Source organism: Podarcis raffonei, chromosome 7, assembly GCF_027172205.1.
Source record: "Podarcis raffonei isolate rPodRaf1 chromosome 7, rPodRaf1.pri, whole genome shotgun sequence".
Classification (NCBI taxonomy): Eukaryota; Metazoa; Chordata; class Lepidosauria; order Squamata; family Lacertidae; genus Podarcis; species Podarcis raffonei.
In genome coordinates, this window is record NC_070608.1 from 13,780,783 (window position 1) to 13,800,806 (window position 20,024).

A 20,024-nucleotide genomic window follows, 5' to 3' on the forward strand; every position below is an offset into this window, starting at 1 on the left:
GGAAAGGGGGCTTTGAGAAAAACTGGCACGAGCCGGGCGTTATTAATTTACTTTTTTCAGAAACCAAACAGTGTTTCCTGCCTATAACGCCTCCGCACCAGCTCGGAGCCAAACAGGTCTTGGTAATCTTTCATCTCTCAAAGTGGCACTTCCTTAAATAATTTTGCAGACTTCAGAAATTGCAGAGGGGTTTCAAGCATGGGATTCTTGAAGCTGCCTCCCCCCCCTTTCCGCTCTCTCCACTTCCAGTTTGGGATTCGAGTCCAGCCCAGCTGGGTCAAACGCAGGGTTCACATTCAATTCCTGATGCCCCGCAAGCCAATCAATTTTACTTTGAGTATTGTTGGCATCCATCCATCTCGAGAGACAGTGGCGTGCGCCTCCAGGGGTGAAGTCAAACGGCTGCGGAATCACAGCGCCCGCTGTGGCTGCAGAGACTGGTAACTCATAGCTGCTGCCTCCCATGTGGTTTTTGCCGCGTTACCAGCATCAAATGGACCTCTGCGGGTCGCAGGCCTGGGTATGGAGGTCCTAGGCTGCCCACACGACAAGACCTGCCCCGTTTCAGCCTCACTGATTTGGTCCAAAGGAAAGCAGAGCAATATGTTTGGCACCAGCTGGGCTGGAAGGAGGCGTACAAGGTACCATCCAACTGCCTTAGGGACTCCATTCCGGATTTATGCAGGCTCTGCTTCTTAGCCTTTTCTTCTCCTGAGGATGTTCCGCAAGGCAGCAGGTTAACTTTGAATATAACGCATAGTTATCTCACCTGCATTAGCAACAGGGGGGATTTGATTTTAATCACATCAATTTAAATCACTAGTCAGTAAGACTTGATTTAAATCATATTTTTTTTACAGAAAGACTCATTCTTGCTGGTATAATCTTAACATTTACAACTAGATGAAGGTTTCGAATAATAAATTTTCAGAGTAATTTTTAAAGTTATATCAAAAATTACTGATTTGGTTATACTATTAACATAGACAGTTAACTTATTAAACCTCACAATAATTTCATAATTAACGTGTTTATATGTGGACAACTTTTCTGCTGTACAGTACTTTCTTGGAAGGAGAAAAACAATAATTTCCTTAATAACAATTTAAACAATTTATTTATCTAAAACAACAACATTATAGCATCTGTATCCATTTTTGTTAACTGATGTGGTTAAACAGTTTTTTAAAAAAAACCTTAGACTGAGTTTTAGCACACGTGAAAAACTTAAAACAAATCCTTATTTACTGATGAATAGGCTTTTGACTATAATGTAACTCAAATAGAAAAATCTTTTGAAATATTTTTCCTCCCAAAGCATTTTATTTTTAAAAAATCTAATTTAAATCAAAGAAATCCCATTTAAATTTTTTAAAAATCTGGTTTTTGGGGTGTGTGGGTTTTTTTAATCATTTATTTATATCCACCCTGAATAGCAACCTAAACCCTTATTCCTTCTGCTTCTAGCTGGCTTCAGCTCTCGATATGCCTCTGCTTCGCATCAATCAAGCCAACAGCCCCGACCTTCTGAGCGTATCTCAGTATTATTCGGGTGAATTGGTTTCCTACGTGAGAAAGGTAGCAACTTCCTCCTAATCCTGGGTTTTTTTGTTTTTAAAAAGGGAGGGTGGATATTTGCTTTTGTTTTACACCTAAAAAGAGCCGTTACTAAACCTGTGTCCGTTCTTCCTGGGATTTGCCTGGGGGGGAAAGGTTTTGCAGATCATCCCCGAGAGCATGTTCACATCTCTCCTGAAGATTATAAAACTGCAGACTCACGACATCATCGAAGTGCCTACTCGCCTGGACAAAGACAAGCTGCGGGATTATGCCCAGCTTGTGCCGCGATACGAGGTGCGTCGTAGCTTTAAGAGGTCAGGGATGCTGGGAGAACCGGGTTGATAAGAACGAGAGGCACGACAAATTGTTGCAGCGTGGAGTTATCCTCTTCAGGGCTCCATTCTGTTCCGCTCCCACTCAGTTTTCCTTTCTCCTCCCGCATAAGTTAACTGGTGCCGTGGCTGCTGAAATAAAGATGAAATAAACGAGCTACCCAGGCAGGAAGCCCTCAAACCCAGCCCACCAATACTTTTTGATGATGTCTTGTGAAACCACCCTGGGACCTTTGACCTAAGAAAAGCATTCTGTAAATGGAATAAATAATTTCATCATCATATAATTTATTATACCCCGCCCATCTGCCTGGGTTTCCCCAGCCACTCTGAGAGGCCCCCAACCGAATATTGAAAATACAATAAAGCGTTAAACATTAAAAACTTCCCTAAACAGGGGCTGCCTTCAGATGTCTTCTGAAAGTCAAATCGTTGTTTATTTCCTTGACATCTGATGGGTAAAGAACAGCTTCTATCCGTGGGCTGTTAGGCTGCTGAATGAAAAGATAACAACAGGGCAACTGACTTTTGGGTTTGGTGGGTGTGAGTCAGTAAACAAGGGGAATTAAGACTAAGAGAGCTGAGTGGGGGGTGCTCGTGTAATCTCACTATATACAAGTTGTACAAGTGACAATAAAGTATTTCAATTTCAATATATTCCACAGGGCGGGCACCACTACCGAGAAGGCCCTCTGCTGTGTTTCGTTTTGCTTTTATTTAACGTGTTGGGAAGGAGGGGAAGCGACTATAGTTGTTGCTTTTTTAACTGCTAGCTTCTCCTCCTGTCCCCAAAGGTCGCTAAGCTTACGCACGCCATCTCGATCTTCACAGAAGGCATTCTGATGATGAAAACGACACTGGTCGGAATCATCAAGGTAATCGTTTTGCATTCCATCAGGCTGGAGAAAACTAGAAAGCTGTGGGTCCCCCAAGGCAGGTGCAGAGTGCGGCAAGGCAAGAATAGGCCTTTTTGGTGGTGGCTTCCATGGGATGCTCTCCCCAAGGAAGCATGCCGGGTGCCATCACTGTCAGCTTTTAGGTGCCAGGCTAAAGCTTTTCTGCTTGCTGCAATGCTAGGGCCCTCTTTTTCCATAGTTCCTGTAGGATGAGCACTTTTAGGAATGATATTTCTGAGCATTTGGTTATAAAGCACTGCCAAGTTGTATACAGTGGTACCTTGGGTTACAGACGCTTCAGGTTACAGACTCCGCTAACCCAGAAATAGTACCTCAGGTTAAGAACTTTGCTTCAGGATGAGAACAGAAATTGTGCTTTGGCGGTGTGGTGGCAGCAGGAGGCCCCATTAGCTAAAGTGGTGCTTCAGGTTAAGAACAGTTTCAGGTTAAGAACGGACCTCCAGAATGAATTAGGTTCTTAACCCGAGGTACCACTGTATTATGGATTTACAAGTCGCCTTGGGACATTTTCTCGTGGAAAGCCTACAAGCGCTTATAACAAACAATGGAGCCCCTTCCATTTCTCCTCCTGCTTCTCTGAAGGGGCGCTGCGCAGAGAGGGAAAGCTGCGGAGCGCCTCTCCAGCAAAGCGAAGCCAGGAAAGTGCGCACCGACCCCTCTCGCTTTCCAGGCTTCAGCGAAAGCAACGCGAAGCCTCCGGAGCGCGGCGGGAGCGCTCCCACTGTGCTTCGGAGGCTTCGCGTTGCTTTCACTGAAGTCATGGAGCCTGCATTTGCTCCATAAAACGCACACACATTTCCCCTTAATTTTTGGAGGGGGGAAAGTGTGTCTTATAGAGCGAAAAATACGGTAATTCCTCTGGTCTCGCAGAACCAGGAGAGGCATGAAAAGGGCAGAGGAGAAGTTAGCTTCGCGCAGGCACAGTCTCAGATCGCTTGGGGGGAAACCCTGGAGAGGAGGAGACTTAGATGGCTGTGGGGAGGCAGGGACCTTGAGTGTCAGCAACTGCTTCATGGGGGCCAGACCTGTGAGAGGTGAGTTGCTGTGCTCATTAGGCCTGACTCCCCTGTTTTTGTTAATAAAGAATTAACTCCAAATTGCTCTGTGTGATTACTGCTGGCTTGCTCCTGTCACACGGCTCCAAGGTTTTGCATTGACATTCGTAGGAAGTATGTGGGTTTTTGTACATAATGGCTTCTGTCTTGTTTGCTCACCTTAGGTGGATCCCAAACAGCTGCTGGAAGACGGTATAAGGAAAGAGTTGGTAAAACGAGTGGCCCTAGCACTGCACAGAGGGCTTATCTTCAATCCCAGAGCCAAGGTGCCAAACACATCCCTCAATTTCCCCCATTTTTCTTTCCTTGCTGTGACCAGTTGCTATTACAGTTATATGCAGGCTTCCTTCCTTCCACTGCTTGCTTATATTTTCTTTTCAGATTTGGGCTCTGCTCTCAAGTTTGGTTTGCATGCCATGACAAAATGTGGTCAAGAGAAACCACGGTTTACTGTGAACAAGCTGAGTGCTCGTGCATGCAGCTCAGATTGCCCTCGTTTGACTCCTTCGCTCCAAACAGGAACCAGAGCTCTGACTTAGTGCTGTGTGCAAACCACAATTGGAGAGTTTCTCTCCAAATTACCTAAGAGACAAATCCAAGAAAAATATTAGCTTCCTCCTGTGGTTTGTTTGGAGAGAAGAAAACCGTGGGTGTCAAGAGTTTGTGTAGGCTATGAGAGTCCCATGGACTGCAAGAAGATCAAACCTGTCCATTCTGAAGGAAATCAGCCCTGAGTGCTCACTGGAAGGACAGATCCTGAAGCTGAGGCTCCAATACTTTGGCCACCTCATGAGAAGAGAAGAGAAGACTCCCTGGAAAAGACCCTGATGTTGGGAAAGATGGAGGGCACAAGGAGAAGGGGACGACAGAGGACGAGATGGTTAGACAGTGTTCTCGAAGCTACCAACATGAGTCTGACCAAACTGCGGGAGGCAGTGGAAGACAGGAGTGCCTGGCGTGCTCTGGTCCATGGGGTCACGAAGAGTCGGACATGACCAAATGACTAAACAACAACAACAAAATAGTTCACTGTGACAGGCACTACAGAAATGCTTACTTAAATTGTATTTGTTACTTAGGGGTCTAAATCTTCTCTCTCCCCTGTCCCAACCTTGCTGATTACAAAAAAAAAAAAATCATGAACTGTAAGAGAAATAAATGCTGGGTGTCATTTTCGTTTTCTTCCCTCTTTCCGCAGCCCAGTGAACTCATGCCCAAGCTGAAAGACATGGCAGCCACAATGGATGGGTTCCACCGCTCTTTTGAGTATATCCAGGATTATGTCAACATCTACGGCTTGAAGATTTGGCAGGAAGAGGTGTCCCGGATTATCAATTACAATGTGGAGCAGGAGTGCAATAACTTCTTGAGGACCAAGGTACAAGTCATTCTTGGCGATGAGCTTCATAACATCTGAGTGGTTCGGAAATATTGACTCCACACACACCCTTTTTTTAATATGTTTGATCCTACAATCAGCTCCACTTGCAGATTTAGCAATAAGGGGTGGAGTGCCCTGAAAGGTATAGAGTTGGAATCCAAGTATTGGTTGCACTGTGCACTTGGTTGCCAGCCCAGGACAGTTTGCTTGTGCATCAGTGAAAGATTTAGAATCGGGCTCTTAGCTTAAGAACCTAGGAAGCTTCGTTTACTCTGCTGGCCCATCCAGCTAAGTGTTGTCTACACCAGGGATGGGGAAACGGTGGCCCTGCAGATGTTGCTGGACTCCAGCTCCCATCAGCTCCAGCCAGCATTGCCCATAATCAGAGACGGTGGGATTTGTAGTCCCAACAGCATCCAGAGAGTCGCAGACTCCCGATCCCTGGTCTCCACTGACTAGGAAGCAAGTACCTTCCCGGAGGCAGGGATCTTTCCCAGCCCTGTTTGGGACATTTTGCATGCAAAAGCAGATTCTCTAGAGCCCTTCCCCAGTTAGTCTGCGTTGTTCCAGATGCTGTTTCCAGATACCTGCAGCAAACCATTGTGCAAGACCTATCGGGCAGAGGAGGGAAGAGTGATAGGCGAAGCTGAAGATGACTTGCTGTTTTGTTGTTGATGATGCTTCCTGAATGGATTTTAGGCACCAGTAGAGGGCAGCAATCTGATTTAAGACTGGTGCTCCACCTCATCCAGAATGAAGAAGGCCTACTAAGCGTATCTTGCTGAGGGGCACCCAAAATACAGTGGTGCCTCGGGTTACAGACGCTTCAGGTTACAGACGCTTCAGGTTACAGACTCCACTAACTCAGAAATAGTACCTCAGGTTCAGAACTTTGCTTCAGGATGAGAACAGAAATTGTGCTCCGGCGGCACAGCAGCAGCAGGAGGCCCCATTAGCTAAAGTGGTGCTTCAGGTTAAGAACAGTTTCAGGTTAAGAACGGACCTCCGGAACGAATTCAGTTCTTAACCTGAGGTACCACTGTACAGAACAATCGCTGCACAATGGCAGATGTAATAGCAACATGGGGTGGTATCCAGCTAATACGTTTCTTCAGTGCAACGATTTCCAAAATGGAACCTACCCCCTTTCTCCTCTCCTCTCCCCCAAATCTGCTCTGTGGGGTTCAGGGAAGCCCCAGAGCAAATCTAAGCGTGTGGGGTAGGGCGGGGGGGGAAGTCTTTTGCACAGGCAAAAATCCTTCTACTGATGGAATGCATTAGATACAAGCCATGGTGTTTTGAACCTCAAAGCAAAACCATTTTGTAAAATATTGTACCACTAATAATGCTGTAGTTATCGTCCTCATTGTAATCAAAGAGTTACTTCCGACCTGCATATCTTTCAGATCCAGGACTGGCAAAGCATGTATCAGTCCACACATATTCCAATACCAACATTTGCACCTGTGGATGAATCCGCTACCTTCATTGGCCGGCTCTGCCGAGAGATCCTGAGGATCACAGACCCAAAGTGAGCGCCATGTGCAGCTTGCATATTGTTGTCCAGGTTTCTGAAAGCCTGATGTTTGCATAAACGTATTATGAAAAGTTGGGGCTGAACATTTGCCCAAATGGGGGAGTGGGAAGGACACGTGGGAAAGATAAGGACTTGGGCATAGAAGTTTCATGGAAGCTTCTCCACCCCCCTTTCCTCTTGCAGAAGCGCCTGCTACATTGACCCCCTGAACACGTGGTACGATCTGCGAACGCACCAGGAAGTGTCCAACAGCCGCCTCTTTTCCGAAATCCAGGACACCCTGGGCACCTTTGGCCTGAATGGTCTCGACAGGCTACTCTGCTTCATGATTGTGAAAGAGCTGCAGGTAACCCAAGCGTAGGGTGCTCCAGGAGTTGAGCAATAGCAGACGACTGCCTGGGGAGGTGCAATACCAGCGTCTTGGGGAGAGAACTGCCCTCTGTCCTTTTGGATTTGCCCACTTTTCCCATGCCATGCTAGTTACGCTACAGTCAGCGAAAACAAGAAAATGGCCTTCAGTCACCCTTTGATTGCTTACTATGATGTTGTTAGGTTGTTCATCACCTAGCATAGCAAGAACGCCTTGACAATTCTTACTTAATACTACCATTTCGCAATCCATCGCTTTATAAGCCATAGGTCCATGTTGGCTAATATTGTCTCCCAGCACGTCATATATCTTGGGACAGGGATATTTCCCAGCGCTTTCTCAACCTGATTCTTCTAATTCAGTGCTTATAACAAAGGACACTATGTACCGTATTTTTTGCTCTATAGGACGCACTTTTTCCCCTCCAAAAATTAAGGGGAAATGTGTGTGCGTCCTATAGAGTGAATGCAGGCTACAAAGGCTGTCCCCGAAGCCAGAACAGGGAAGAAGAAGAAGAAGAAGAGTTTGGATTTGATATCCCGCCTTTCACTCCCTTTAAGGAGTCTCAAAGCGGCTAACATTCTCCTTTCCCTTCCTCCCCCACAACAAACACTCTGTGAGGTGAGTGGGGCTGAGAGACTTCAGAGAAGTGTGACTAGCCCAAGGTCACCCAGCAGCTGCATGTGGAGGAGCAGGGAAGCGAACCCAGTTCACCAGATTACGAGTCCACCGCTCTTAACCACTACACCACACTGGCTCTCCGTCTCGCTGTTCTAGCTTGGGGTTAGCTGCACAAAGCCTCCGCAGGGCAGTGGGGTGCCTTCACCCCGCTGCCCTGCGGAGGCTACAAAGCCTGTCCCCAAAGCCTCAAGCCTTTGGAGTGCAGCGGGAACTCGGGCTGTGCTCCAAAGGCTTCAGGGATCTTTGAGGCTGGCGGTGGGGGAAAGCAGCGCTTTCTGGAAGGCTCCTATAGAAGGGTCCCGTACTCTCAGAGACTTTGCGCCTGCCCATTAGGGGAAATAGGAAGCCTCAAACATATATTTTTTACATGTCCTTTTTATGTTGAGATTCGTAGAGACACCATTGATCCTTTGCTGAAGAGGCTCGCCGATCTTTCAGACAAGTCTAAACTTAATTCTCTCCTCTTAGGCAAAGATCATAAGACAACCTGGCTGGTAGCCAGATTCTGCACCCAGATTTGTAGGCACAGATCATCCTCTAGAATAAAATAGCTTAATAGGGAAATGCTGAAGTTGCCCTTTGGGGCGCCTCAGGGTCAATTTTTTATAGTAGCCCAAATCTCAGTTGTACGGGTGTATGTATATATCTCAATTTTAACTCACGAGCTATTGCTGCAATCTGCTCCCATTGTATATTTTATCTTTTATCTTTGCAACTTATTATTACTATTTAAATTTGTGACTGGTGCTGATATGAATTGCTTTCTCATGCACACGCTTGAGTGGCAGACTTGCTCCGAAGGAGATCGCCAGCTGTGGCCTTAAATGTTCTTTTTGTTTTGCTTTAGAATTTCCTCAGCATGTTTCAGAAGATGGTGCTACGCGACAAAGGTGTACACGACGCCTTGAAATCTCTCACAAATGCTGTCAACCCTTTGAAGGGAATTGTGGGTAAGAATCCTTTCCACCAGAGTTCCAGGCTAGAAAACAGATTCTCAAACGATGAATCGCTTGAGAAGTTTTCAGGAGCTTTGCGGGCTGCCGTTCTTCTGCAAGGGGGTGACGAAAATTATCAGGCTCTGACCTTCAGGCCTCTTTGCCCCACGGACCACTGGGAAACTGCTGGTCTGCTAAATATTTTTTCTTCCTGTTGCAGCCATTGCAATGAGCTGCACTAGATGCAGCACAATTTTCAACCGTATCTTTATTTCTTCTTCAATTTCATACATATTACAATTTATTGTATACATTTTATTGAATGCTGCGGAGCTCAAACTGCAATAGAATAAAATGCAATACATGCAAAAGGAAAGAAAAAAAGCAACAAAAGTACCGCTAAAAGCCAGTGTGGATATTTAATGCAAACTCCACAGACCACTTGAATGAAGCTTGCGGGCCACAGTTTAGGAACCACTGCATTAAGGAGTTGGAAGATAAAACTGCAGGGGATGGTATCCTATCTATATACAGTGGTACCTCGGTTTACGAACTTAATCCATTCCAGAAGTCCGTTCTTAAACCAAAGCGTTCTTAAACCAAGGCGAGCTTTCCTATACAAAATAATGAAAAATGGATTAATCCGTTCCAGACAATGTAAAACAACCCCTAAAACAGCAATTTAACATGGATCTTACTATCTTAACAAGACCATTGATCCATAAAATGAAAACAATAATGTTCTGTACTATAAGATAAATAAGACAGTATCGTAAGTTGTAGTCCCAAAACATCTGGAGGGCCGAGTTTGCCTATGCCTGGCTTAAAATAAAATGGGGAGGGGATGCAAACGAGCCGTGCAAGGGCAGAAGCGGGAGGGAAAAGGCTTAATTACTATGCGGGGGGCTCAAATTTGCTGCGCAACAGTGAAAACAGAAGCACGTTCGGCTTCCGGGGCAAAGTTTGAAAACCGGAACACCTACTTCCGGGTTTGCAGTGTTCAGGTTCCGAGTTGTTCGTGAACCAGGTTGTTCGTAAACCGAGGTACCACTGTATGTATTTATCTTGCTGTTAATCACCTTTTGACATGATGGGAGATGCACAAAGGGGCAGAGGAGTAAGCGTCACAGTTTTCCAGGCTACAGATACCGTGGTCCGTGTGATTCCATGTAGGAAGGGAGTAAACACAATTTGCAATGCCAACCCTTGAGGTGGATTCTGAGCAGCATGGAACCTGTAAAAAGGTAAAGGGACCCCTGACCATTAGGTCCAGTCGTGGCCGACTCTGGGGTTGCGGCACTCATATCGCTTTATTGGCCGAGGGAGCTGGCGAACAGCTTCCAGGTCATGTGGCCAGCATGACTAAGCCACTTCTGGCGAACCAGAGCAGCGCACGGAAACGCCGTTTACCTTCCCGCCAGAGCAGTACCTATTTATCTACTTGCACTTTGACGTGCTTTCGAACTGCTGGGTTGGCAGGAGCAGGGACCGAGCAACAGGAGCTCACCCCGTCGTGGGGATTTGAACCGCCAACCTTCCGATTGGCAAGTTTTAGGCTCTGTGGTTTAACCCACAGCGCCACCCGCGTCCCTATGGAACCTGTACGCAGCCTAATAAAAACATGGAGGACTCCAATGATAGGACTTCGTGTTTTTCCCCCTCCCTGTTTTGCAGCCAATTGTGTCAAGGTGTATTCCACAGCAGTCACCAAAACGCAGAGGATATGGCCTGCCTATCTTGATGCAATTATGAAGGTACTTTTGTAATAATGTTCATTACACGTGAGGTAAGGCCATGATGTTCCCCCTGTCTGATCGCTCTACTTATTATCCCAGCATTTTGCCAGCCGTCGCCCAAGCTCTTCAAAGTCTTCCCCACCCCCGCCTTCTCCTAATCTAAAGGATTATTTCTAATTGCATGGGTTTGTTTGTTGCAAAAACTTAAGCAGCCGTGAATGTCTCTAGCTACAAGGCCCTTGGTTGTTGTGCTGGGTCCTGTCTGTAGGCTTTCGACGGGCACCTGGTTGGCCTCTGTGCAAGCAGGATGCTATGTTAGATGAGCCTTTGGCCTCATCCAGCAGCCCTGCTCCTGTTTGGCTGTGATGCTGCTGCAGAAGACCAAAATGGGGCTTGCTGGAAAGGCTGCAGGGAGAGAGGCTCATATAAAACACCGGTCCTGAGAGAGCTGCATTGGCTCCCAGTATGTTTCCGAGCACAATTCAAAGTGTTGGTGCTGACCTTTAAAGCCCTAAACGGCCTCAGTCCAGTATACCTGAAGGAGCATCTCCACCCCCATCATGTAGTGATCAGGTGGGATTGCTATGAGGAATTATCACAAATATAGAGTAAGCCATCTGTGTCAGCAATGAAAGCATTGCGTTGACTGGGTTTATCCTATTTTGATATGATGTTTGATCAATCCACGCCTCTGCATCCTGGTTCCATTTCTCTTGCTTGACAAGTCACGTACACAGCCAGGTGCCAGGTGCTGCATCATGCATCCTGGGCTGTGAAAGATAATGGGCAGCTTCTTTGAAGTAGCCTTTCCAATAGTTAATCTTAGGATGTCAATCTTAGGGCCTGGAAATAGTTTCACAGGAAGGTGATAAAGATGCCTATCTCCTTGCCATCCTTCTTATGTATATTGCTTGTTTATGATCTCCGGGGTTGCTGGACACACTCCTTTGTAGTTCTGTTTTGTTTACCCCAGAAATATGCGTGCTTAATTAGTTTTGGTAGTTTAACTTTGTCCCCACCTGGGGTTTGTTGAAATGCTCAGAAGAAATCTGATTGGTTCTTACGAACAGTCTGTAAAAGTTCTTTTGTGAATAAAACGACCTGGGCTGAGGGGACAGACACAGATTATTATACGCACCCTTCCCAGAGTCTTGCTGGTTCAAGCCTCTGTGTATTCTTATTAATCAGAGTTCAATCCTTCCTTTACTTTGAGAACACCTCACCATCATTCAACCCAGACACTGAGATCCAGCTCCAAGGGCCTTCTGGCGGTTCCCTCACTGTGAGAAGTGAGGTTACAGGGAACCAGGCAGAGGGCCTTCTCGGTAGTGGCACCCGCCCCGTGGAACGCCCTCTCATCAGATGTCAAGGCAATAAGCAACTTACTTTTAAAAGACATCTGAAGGCAGCCATGTTTAGGGAAGCTTTTAATGTTTAAAGCTGTGCTGTGTTTTTAATATTCGGTTAGGAGCTGCCCAGAGTGGCTGGGGAAACCCAGCCAGATGGGCGAGGTATAAATAAATTATTATTATTATATTACTATTTTCATGCATGGTGGAGTTGCACGTAGGTCTGCTCTTTTTAGGAAAAGGTGTTCCACATTACTTCCAAAATTACGCAGCTGTCTCTTCCACCCAATTCAGCTCTTGTTATCATTAGACTCAAATCTAAACAATAACCTTAAATGCAGAGACTTAGCGCTGTTTCTGTTACCAGCAGCCTGATTAGCAATAGCCCGATACTGGAAACAGTCTGTATAAATCCCCACTGGAATCTGGCCAGGTAATATTTGGAATGTGGCTGTCGGAATGCCTTACTCACCATAGAAGGGTAATTAATGGCACTTCAAAGGCTTGGCTTCAAATCTTTACAATTGAGACACAAGATATTTTTATTCCACCCATGACACAAGAATCTGTGGAGAGGGTATTTGAATTGACGGTGCATAAATAAATGTATTGCTTCTGTACTGTGTACTGCGTAAGAAACTTAATAAGAATGGTACTGCTGGACAAGTTACTGTAGTTTGATGTTGTTCTTGTATGAGGCATTCTCAGAGTAAAGGAAGGTTTGAACTCTGATTAATAAGAATACACCCAGAGGTTGAACCAGCAAGACTCTGGGAAGAGTGCATATAATAATCTGTCTCTCCACCCCCTGGCCCAGGTCGTTTTATTCACAAAAGAACTTTTTACCGAGTGTTTGTAAGAACCAATCAAATTTCTTCTGAGCATTTCAACAAACCCCACGTGGGGACAAAGTTAAACTACCAGAACTAATTAAGCACAGATATTTCTGGGGTAAACAAAGAACAGAACTACAAAGGAGTGCTTCTGGCAACCCCGGTGTTGATTGCCAAAACAGGCAATAAACAGGCAATATACATGATAAGGATGGCCAGGAAGGCAGCGATCATTATCACCTTCAGGTGAGATCTGTTTCCTGGCCCTAAGATTAACATCCTAAGATTAAGGTATCAGAAAAGCTACATCAAAGAAGCTTGCCCACTATCTTTGATGGCCCAGGATGCATGCCTGGCGAAGCAAACTGGCAACTGGGTTGTGTACGTGACTTGTCAAGCAAGAGAAATGGACAATAGAGGAAATGGCCAGAGATGCAGAGGGTTGTGGGATTTGATCAGAAATGATTGTCAATGTATCAAACCCAGTCAACACAATGCATTCATCGTGGACACAATGGCTTGATGCTTATTTTATAATTCCTCATAGTAATCCCACCTGACCCCACACTCTGGATATTTGCAGTCCTACACTTGAATTTACATGAAAACTGCTTTATTCGTGGGGCATAGGAATTCATCCATTGTTTTTTTTCCCCAAAATATAGTCCGGCCCCCCACAAAGTCCGAGGGACAGTGGGCTGGCCCCCTGCTGAAAAAAATTGCTGACCCCTGATAACCTCAACCCTTTTAGCTGGTGCTTGGTAAACCCTACTTTGGAAAGACAAGGTGTTTGCTGCAATGAAGTTTGTTTTTCACTTCTTCCTTGTGATGAGCTCCTTTAGTTCTTTCTTTCTTTCTTTCTTTCCCTCCTTCCCCAGGTTGGCCAGATGCAGATTCTGAGACGGCAGATCGCCAACGAACTTAACTATTCCTGCAGATTTGACTCCAAGCATTTAGCAGCTGCATTGGAGAACCTTAATGAGTAAGAATCAAAGCTCCTTGAGGATCACAGGCTGGTGTCGCCAGGGTGATAATGGCCAGTTCCATTTTACAAGCAAAAATGGTTGCATTCAGAATGCGCTGCATTTTGGGATGGAACAAGGGCTGCGGGGGGGGGGGGACCAGGTCACAGTTTCATAGGAGACCCAAAACCCATTGAAGTTTTCTTTGCATCCCACATCCTGTGAATCGGGGAAAGGGTGTCAGCCCAAGATATTCTGGGTGAGATGGAATCCGCACCCAATTTTTGTAGCCAGAACCTTTTGCAAGGTCTATATTCAGTATCATCGAAAAGACTCTTACTTCTTTTGAAGATTTATACTCCATTTTTCAATCCAACAGCATTTCAAGACAGCTTACAGTGAGGGGAGGATGGAATAAGGCTAATATTAAAAACAAGAGTTTTTAAAGTGCTGGTCCTAGCTGGGTGGGGGAAAGGTTAATTTGAGGCAGCAAAATATCTTGGGCTGCTCACTCTTTCCCCATATAAAGTTGGGTTAAAATCCATTGAAGAAACAAAAATACTCTAAACCGTAAGGCTGTGGATTGTGGGAAAGGCGTCCCTATTGAAAGAGAACATTCTGATTCAGAGGTTCCCATTTTTAATTGCAATATAATATAATTAATATAACCTTAAATGATCAAAAAAGAAGACCTCACCTGTTTATGGAAAGTAATTTGATGTTTCACGTATTTGGCATAACTGCTTCTCTGCCTGTTCTTGGGTGGGTGGGTGTTCAAAATAGCATTTGTGTTGTCAGTGAAACCCTCCCCTTGGCTGACTCTTGTTTCCCTCCTGCCTTGCCGCCCCCACCCAAGCTGGTGAGACTTTAGGAGGCTTCGTTTGCACATTTTCAAGCGGTGAGGACTAGAAACTTGAGTTTTTAGGATGGTGTGTTCTATGCTTGTGGGGGCTGCGATCTCGCCTCCACAGCTTGCCTTTGTGAGTGATGGTTATTGAGAGCGGCTCTCTCTTCCTGTTGCCCTTCTAGAGCAATCCTGGCTGACATAGAGGCCCATTACCAGGATCCCTCATTGCCTTACCCTAAAGAAGACAACACTCTTCTGTATGAGATCACAGCCTACCTAGAGGCAGCCGGCATTCACACCCCGCTAAACAAGGTGATGTGGTTTTCCTTTCATGAGAGAATCATTCCCTCTCACTTCCGGCGTTCAGAGTGTGGGTCTCCTTGTTTATGTAGTCGAAATGGAACTTTTTTTAACAAATAAATAACAATCTTTATTAATTTAAATTACACAAACATACAAAGAATTTACAATCTCGTACTACAAAAAGAAAATTTAAAAGCAATTAAGAAAAAAGAAAATACAGAAAAAAGAAAGAAGAAAAAACAGATTTATGTGCATAAAAAAATACTTAATCTTCCTAATTAATACTTAAATAAAAAAGACTTCTGACAAAACGAGTCTTCCAATCATTGTACTGTATATACTGTCGTCGTTTTTTCCGCACAGTTTTATATTCTTTAATATTGCCCCCGTCTACTCCACAAACGGCATTTGTTGTGTTTACAAGTATCACTCAAGTTCTGCTAATATGGTGTGGTTGGTAAAATATGATCTTATATAATCCTTAAATATTCTCCATTCTCCAAATATTTTCTGGTTCAATACTCCTCTAACTCTTCCCGTCAGTTTTGCTAGTTGTAAATATTCTAACATGAGTATGGAACTTAACGTGAAATGGAACTTAACATGCCTGGCGTTTAGAATGTGAGTGTTGTTAACTGTTAGTTGTAGTGCATTAAAAATAATAATCATATTTTTGAACTTTGTGAATTTATGGCCGCATACGCACGATACAGTTAGAGCACTATGATACCGCTTCAAAGAGTCGTGGCTTCTTTAAACTGTAGGGTCAGTAATACAAAAATCCTAATAAAATAGATAATATTAATGTTTTCCTCTTCCTCCCATCTTTTTTTAATTTCCTTTCTAGATCTACATTACTACAAAACGATTGCCATATTTTCCCATCGTGAACTTTCTGTTTCTGATTTCCCAGTTGCCGAAGCTTCAGTACAGTAAAAACTTAGGTATAGTATAACTCTTTTTTCCCTCTGCTCACCCCCTGGTTTTTTCATGAGCTAGGACTGTAAGCGTGGACAACTCACAAAGAACTTTCATTTTAACTTCGGCAAGCTTGCAAGTGTAATGGAATTCCCTTTGTTGTTCATTATGTCCACCTGTAAATGAACCTGCTTGCTTTGAGCTGCGCAATTTTCTTCAAGTAACAAGCCATTCGTTTTGGCCCAGCTGATAGTGGGATTTCCTCTGTGTTGGTTTTGACGGCAAGGAAACGAATACCTGCTTCCCCCTGAGCTGCAAGGGGTGAGCCCCCACAGAGAGAAGAATTCAGAGCGGCCTCCACAAGGTGGCTGTTTTTTGGGTGCACCATCCCTAAGAAATGTCTCTTCTTTCTCTGTTTCCTTCAGGGATGGTGTGCAGGAAGCCGGCAGATCCCATTGACTGGCCGCCACTGGTGCTGGGCTTGCTCACTCTGCTGAAGCAGTTTCACTCGCGATACACCGAGCAGTTTCTGGCCCTGATTGGCCAGTTCGTTCGGTCAATGATGGAGCAGTGCACAAGGTACTCCTGCTGCTTAGCTAGGGCCAACCAGTGTGGTTCTCTCCCAGCATTTGGACTACAACTCCCATCATCCCTGACCCTTAGCCATGCTTGGCTGGGGTAGATGGGAATTGTAGACAAAGACAGCTGGAAGGCACCAACCACAATGGCTGTCCTGTAGCATTTCTATAAGTTGCCTTACAGTGGTACCTCGGGTTACATACGCTTCAGCTTACATACGCTTCAGGTTACAGACTCCGCTAACCCAGAAATATTACCTCGGGTTAAGAACTTTGCTTCAGGATGAGAACAGAAATTGTGCTCCAGCAGCAGCGGGAGGCCCCATTAGCTGAAGTGGTGCTTCAGGTTAAGAACAGTTTTAGGTTAAGAACGGACCTCCAGAACAAATTAAATACTTAACCCGAGGTACCACTGTATTTCATTAGCCCTGACTGTTGTGTAGGATAAAGGCTGAGGAGGATAGGCTTTAAAGCATTTAAACAGAACATCACAGAGGAGGGCAACCAAGATGATCAAGGGTGTGGAAACCAAGGCTGATGATGAACAGTTGAAGGAACTGGGTATGTTTAGCCTGGAAAAGAGGAGATTCGGAGGAGATATGATGCTGCTGTTGTTTAGTCGTGTCCGACTCTTCGTGACCCCATGGACCAGAGCACGCCAGGCACTCCTGTCTTCCACTGCCTCCTGCAGTTTGGTCAGGCTCATGTTTGTAGCTTCAAGAACACTGTCCAACCATCTCATCCTCTGCCGTCCCCTTCTCCTTGTGCCCTCCATCTTTCCCAACATCAGGGTCTTTTCCAGGGAGTCTTCTCTTCTCATGAGGTGGCCAAAGTATGATATGAGATATGATAGCTGTTCTTTAAGGAACAATGGAATCGGAGACATTTGGCCACAAGCAGGTACCGTAAAGGGAGGTGCTGTTGCTAGGGCATAGGGCAGAGGAGCCCAGTTTGGAGCAACACCATTGTTAAGGCTTGTTGTCTTCTTTTGTCCCTAGCTATTAGGATTGAATAAAGCTCATTAAAAGGGACTCTACCTTCTTTTCTCGGCTCTTGCTGCAACCGGGGGAGAAATAGCTTTCCCAAAGCCTTGACAGAGCCTTGACAGCATGGTTGCTGGAAATTTCTCATGGGGACAGCCCTGTTGCTCTCAGGACCTGCTTACAGGTTTCCCTTTAGACAGTCTGGCTGGCCAATGTAAGAACAGGATGCTGGACTAGGTGGGCCACTGACCTGATTCAGCAGGGCTGTTCTTGCACTTGTGGGCTTCCTGTTGACCACCGTAGGGAAACAGCATGTTGGACCATATAGGCATTTGGGATACGCAACAAGCCTATGCTTCAGTTTGTTTTAGGTTTTGTAAAAAAACAGGACTTTTCCCACCTGGCCTTGGAGGAAGGAGGAAGGAAGGAGTTTGGATTTGATACCCCGCTTTATCACTACCCGAAGGAGTCTCAAAGCGGCTAACATTCTCCTTTCCCTTCCTCCCCCACAACAAACACTTTGTGAGGTGAGTGGGGCTGAGAGACTTCAGAGACGTCTGACTAGCCCAGGGTCACCCAGCAGCTGCATGTGGAGGAGCGGGGAAGTGAACCCGGTTCCCCAGATTATGAGTCCACCGCTCTTAACCACTACACCACACTGGCTGGGGCCTGATTGACTCCAGCTACAAAAGCTGAGGCTTCTGAACAGACTCTTGAACTGGGGTACTCTTTGGGGAATTTTTTTTTGGGGGGGTGGAGGTTATTGCTGTTACTGCTATTCATTTTTTGCATCTTTATTTTTAGATCCATCTTAACGATTTATGGGGAAACGGCTCAATATGTTTGTGTACCTTTTGATGTGTTTCGTTTTATTTATCACGACTACTTTTGTTCTGTTTGGGGTTGTGTAAATCTCTCGCTGTTGTGAGCTGCCTCAAGCGTGGTTTGAACTACGGAAAGGCAGTATACAAATAAAATGAGGATAGCTATGCCCTGCCCACAACAGTGTGACCACCTAATGATACCCCCTGTTGCTCCTGAACGATCTATCAAGGTTTCGGTTTTGTGCCTTGTCTACAGCCAGAAGGTCCCAGAAATGCCGGCCGATGTTATAGGTGCCCTGCTCTTCTTAGAGGATTATGTTCGTTATACAAAGTTGCCGCGAAGGGTGAGTAAATAAAAGGTTTCAGTTTTCAGCTTGGAGACTGAAAGCACACAGAAAGCCCTGGAATAATTCTTTGCTGTGCATCCAGACTTTTGGGTTGCGTTTGTGCTTTGGATCAGACCTTGGTTGGACTTTTAAGACACGGGTCACAGAGAACGTGCTTTGCATGAGTACATTGTACTTTATTGCTGTGGCTAGCGGTTGATGCAAATAAAGATCCTTCTGATCTGATCTGTGTGTAGACATTCCCAGAAGCTTGATGGCATCTCCAGCTGCGGGTGGGAAAAATCGGGTAGAAGGGCAGGAGATCAGGGATTGAGAATCTTTGGACCTCCAGATGTTGCTGGACTACAGCTCCCATCATCCCTGACCGTTGGTCATGGGGACTAGGGCAGATGGGAGTTCAGAGCCCCAACAGCACACATCCAGTAACCTGAATTCTGTGTGGAATTGTCCACTGAGAACTGAGTAGGCCTTAACCAGTTGAGAAGTAACCTCTTGACAGCAGGGTAGCCCTTTATCAGCCAGGTAGAACGTATGAACTGGGTGACCCCAAGACATTTTGCCGCCTGAGGTAAAGGGCGAGATGGCATCCTCCCCCTCCATTCCTGTGCAACAACTGACTGGAAGGGCAGCTGAATCAAAGTTCACAGAACACCTAAAGGCCGCAGGCCAGTTTAGAAGATACAAAGGCATCAGGAAGGTCTTCTTTCACATTCAGTAAAAGGAAAAGCAAATTGGACATCCGTGTCTATAACAACAACAACAATTTATTATTTATACCCTGCCCATCTGGCTGGGTTTCCCCACCTACTCTGGGCGGCTTCCAATAAAGATTAAAAATACATTAAAAATGAATCTTCTTGCATCCAAATGGTGTCATTACCTGCATTCTTGAAGAATGATTTGGAACACATAATATGCCTTGTCTTGCTGTCTTTGAAATTATTCTAATTTTCTAATGCATCCCTAGCCCTTGTCCTATTTCTTTTGCGGAAGTTGTTTCCTGCAGAGTTTTTTAACCAGTCTTGGGTTCTTCTCTTCCTCCAGGTGGTTGAAGCTCATGTGCCTAGTTTCATTTTTGATGAGTTTCGAACAGTTATGTGAACGCCAGAGGAAAACCAACAGCCCTGCTCTGGGATTTGCTAAACAAGAACACAAGAGGAGATGGAAGGACGAGGAGGAAAATAGCGCATCGCTTCAGAAGCAGCTTCAATTTTTGACTTTTGCAGAAGCATACTTATGCCTACATTGATCTAACATAATAAACTGATACTAAACCAACTTTCCCCAGTCTGGTGCCCTCCTGCTGTTTTGGAATGCCGGCTCCCAAGGGCTGGTGGGAGTTGTAGTCTGAAGTAGCTGGTGGACAGCAGGCTGCACTAAACCTTTTAAGCAACCCCATTTAAAAATCATGACGTCCTGCTCAGCTGATGATTGCATATGTGTATTTTGTACTTTTAACCTGCAATGTTGTACACTATTCCTTTATGTACAAAAATCATTCGGTTTATGTTCTTAGCAATTTGTGGACATAGAATGACTTTTTTGTATAGCGATTAAAAGAATGATACTGAAATAA

At 45.3% G+C, this 20,024-nt stretch overlaps 1 protein-coding gene across 1 annotated transcript in view; it reads left to right on the forward strand.

Moving 5' to 3' along the window:
* The window catches only part of WASHC5 (WASH complex subunit 5), a 40,907-nt gene extending 20,883 nt beyond the window's left edge, over positions 1-20,024 (forward strand). The window contains exons 15-29 of the mRNA XM_053395316.1: positions 1,468-1,578; positions 1,714-1,854; positions 2,687-2,767; positions 4,029-4,130; positions 5,063-5,242; positions 6,652-6,776; positions 6,966-7,128; positions 8,681-8,783; positions 10,443-10,522; positions 13,565-13,668; positions 14,678-14,807; positions 15,646-15,742; positions 16,142-16,295; positions 18,358-18,445; positions 19,493-20,024. Of these exons, the coding sequence (XP_053251291.1) occupies positions 1,468-1,578; positions 1,714-1,854; positions 2,687-2,767; positions 4,029-4,130; positions 5,063-5,242; positions 6,652-6,776; positions 6,966-7,128; positions 8,681-8,783; positions 10,443-10,522; positions 13,565-13,668; positions 14,678-14,807; positions 15,646-15,742; positions 16,142-16,295; positions 18,358-18,445; positions 19,493-19,549 (1,716 nt within the window). The 3' untranslated portion in view covers positions 19,550-20,024. The remainder of the gene's footprint in view (positions 1-1,467; positions 1,579-1,713; positions 1,855-2,686; positions 2,768-4,028; positions 4,131-5,062; positions 5,243-6,651; positions 6,777-6,965; positions 7,129-8,680; positions 8,784-10,442; positions 10,523-13,564; positions 13,669-14,677; positions 14,808-15,645; positions 15,743-16,141; positions 16,296-18,357; positions 18,446-19,492) is intronic.